Source organism: Lygodium microphyllum, chromosome 6 (genome assembly GCF_053477565.2).
Source record: "Lygodium microphyllum isolate KBCC chromosome 6, Lygodium_microphyllum_v1.1.10, whole genome shotgun sequence".
Taxonomy (NCBI): domain Eukaryota; kingdom Viridiplantae; phylum Streptophyta; class Polypodiopsida; order Schizaeales; family Lygodiaceae; genus Lygodium; species Lygodium microphyllum.
Window position 1 is genome coordinate 114,582,345 of NC_141140.1, and position 3,037 is coordinate 114,585,381.

A 3,037-nucleotide genomic window follows, 5' to 3' on the forward strand; every position below is an offset into this window, starting at 1 on the left:
ATCAAAATTTACCATGAATTGCAAAATTAACTCAGGGTAGACATCAAAGCTGCAAATAGAAATATGTAATCTTCTTAATGAGTGTCAACAGTTTACAAGCCACATGAACGTGTTAATGGAAGCTGACAGTTTACAAAGCCAAAATTGATCCGCCTCAAGAGAAAGCGGATGCACAGTCAACTGCTGTTGATGCAAACATGAAGTCTTTACAAGAGCCTCGCCAAAATGGCCTAACATGTACAATGCATTCTACCCATCCCCAGGTCCACAGTTCAAAAACATCCCATGAAACTATGGCTAGAGATCAACACCCACTCAGACATTGCCAGCCACGCGAGAAACCCACTGACTCAAGGTCCTCCTCATCTGCACAACATCATCATGCTCGAACCATCGCTTTGTCAGCTGCATGAAGACAAGGATTCAGATTAGATTGAGCCGACCTAAATCAATCCATATTAGTGCATATACTAAATATACTCACAAAAGATGCCGTAACCACTCCCTGCAAGCAAGCCTCCACTAGCAGGCGCATGCAATGCATCACATAATATCCGCAATCAACGGCGTTCAGTTGGCACGGTATCACCGCCTGCACAGGAGGGTTGCTTAGTATGGTTTCATGGCGACGCTCCGCAGCCCATATCTGCTCCACGGCCAGCTTAACCATCTCACACATCAATGGAGTGGGTGGCTTGTTCATAGGATCTAAGAATAGCAGCCCCGGCTTCTGATGCAACTGAGTCACCCCATGCCCCGAACAGTTGAAGCACACAAACAATGTCCAATGACCGCTCATGACCAGGGGTAAAAACACAATGTCACATAGCTCATCAATCGGAGACATAAAGTTGGCCAAGCTTGACTTTGTAGATGCAGTGCCTGCCAAGCCAACCCACAAGGGATCAACAATCCAGAATTTGCAGCTTATTTCCTCCTGTAGGCTGAACTCCATCCACAGCGCAAAGAAGTTCATGTCCAAGGTGCTGGCCTGCTGTGCGGGATCTTTCAATTGTTCAAAGAAGTCCCCCTGTACTGGCAACTCCAGTTGGAGGCGTGTTGACTTGAATCGATATCTGCACAACATAATCAAAGTGTTAAATCAAAGAAGCAAACAAATAGGTATCCACAAGAAGAATCAATTGTATACGAACATGATCCTGCGTGTGTCCCTGTCACCATCAGAAAATGCATATAGCACACGACCAGGAAAAACAGTAATGTCGTAAGATGCGATCGATAATGAAGGCCCCTCTGGCGATAAGAGCTCTATGGGTGTGTCCGCAACAATGTATTCTGCAGCAGCATCCTCCTGATCTGCGGCGTCTATCGACTGTGCATGGTGCGATGACTGCGTCCGAGCTGGGCCCCCAACATCTGTGCTTGCAGTCCTCCACTGTTGGCAGCGCAAAAAAGTAAGTCAACTGCAGAAAAATCAATGGAAACCAACAAAGTCAACTGCAGAAAATCTGAAGAACAGAGATACACTTACATATCTATTGAATCCTACGGCAATGCGAGCACGGATCCTCTTTATGTGATCATCCTTCTTTGCATCGTATCTTTTCATCTGTTCTGCCACGTACGCGTCCACCCATTGCTCCGGACCTCCCATCCTCTGAGAATCTGGCAACTCACTGTATATCCTCCATCCTTTGACCATTGAATCAGTCTCATGCTTTTTTCTATTTTTCTGCCACTTGAATTCCACATCCTCGAATCTCTGGCGGCTACGATGCTCCTCGTACTCCGTGTGGGTGCCATATACACGTGCATCAGTAGGCCCTATTCTACCTACAGCAGGGACTGCAATGTTCAGGCCATGCGCAGCTTTTAAATGTTCCTCCATGGCTGAGCGTCGATAGTAGAAGTGTGTGCGCTTGCTGCAGAACTGGTCACAAGTGCACCGGCGAGCCAATCGACCATTCTTGTCAAAGACAATCTCGAAGGCTCGGACGATACCATCATCCGTGGGGTGCACAGGCCCAGGGCGTGCTCTAGGACCACCTCGGTCAATGCCATGTGTGTCTGCACTTGTCGTCGTTTCGCCTGGCAAAGCATCAAATGGCACAACAACAATGTTCAGAATTTAATCTGACTTGATGACATCATTCATACACAATATTTTCTGACGCGAGTTTCTGATCTGCAGACAAGAACAACAAGAAATCCATAGTATACGTTTTTAAAATCATCCCAAATGGGCATGCAATGTACTCACTTGGTGCCAACCCCGAACCGGCCAACGAGTCAGCAGCAGGGACTTGATGTTCTTCATCACGAATATCATCGGCAGACCTGGCAGCGGCTTGATCTTCCTCATCGGCAAGATCAGCCCCGAAGGCCTGTCAAGGATAGGATCCTCTTCCTGGGCAAGATCGTCTGCAGGCTCTTCCGTACCTGCATCATGGTTAACTGTTGTTTAGGCAATGCAATTAAACCTCGGTGCAAAAATAAATTGAAACCACTTATATGCGAAAAATAAAAACTTACAAGTGAAATCCCTTGAAAGCATCCGATTGATGTGAACAAATGGCAGTTGTTTCTTGGTTGGAGATTGTTGCGCCTTTGCTTGCTTTTTGGGAGCCGGCGGCACCACAAATTTGCGCACAGGAATAAACTTGCCAGAGCGGAGCTTCCTTGGTGAGGGCACGTGGGGTGTCTCAGGAGATGGCGATGCCACATGCATGGCTGGCTGAGGGGAGAGTGGTGATGGCACGTGCATGCCTTGTTCCCCTTGCGATCGGAGCTTCCTTGGCAATGGCACTTGGGGTGTCTCGGGGGATGGTGATGCTGCATGCATGGCTTGCTGAGGAGATGGTGATGCCACGTGCATGGCTTCTTGCCCTTGCGATCGGAGCTTCCTTGGCAAAGGGGACTTGGGGTACATCGGGAGATGGTGAGGCCACATGCATGGCTTGCTTGGGAGATGGTGATTGCTGCCCTTGCGATCGAAGCTTCCTTGGCGAGGGGACTTGGGGTACGTCGGGAGATGGTGAGGCCACATGCATGGCTTGCTTAGGAGATGGTGATTGCT

At 48.5% G+C, this 3,037-nt stretch overlaps 1 protein-coding gene across 1 annotated transcript; it reads right to left on the reverse strand.

Annotated features, from left to right (window-relative positions):
• Positions 1 to 315: 315 nt before the first annotated feature.
• Positions 316 to 2,836, reverse strand: LOC148034994 (uncharacterized). The gene is made up of 7 exons (XM_087680752.1): positions 2,494 to 2,836; positions 2,401 to 2,441; positions 2,222 to 2,345; positions 1,493 to 2,049; positions 1,155 to 1,396; positions 485 to 1,076; positions 316 to 405 (listed from the first exon to the last, which is right to left on the reverse strand). The coding sequence occupies exons 1-7, from the start codon at positions 2,834 to 2,836 to the stop codon at positions 316 to 318; spliced, it is 1,989 nt and encodes a 662-aa protein (XP_087536878.1).
• Between the last annotated feature and the right edge of the window lie 201 nt (positions 2,837 to 3,037).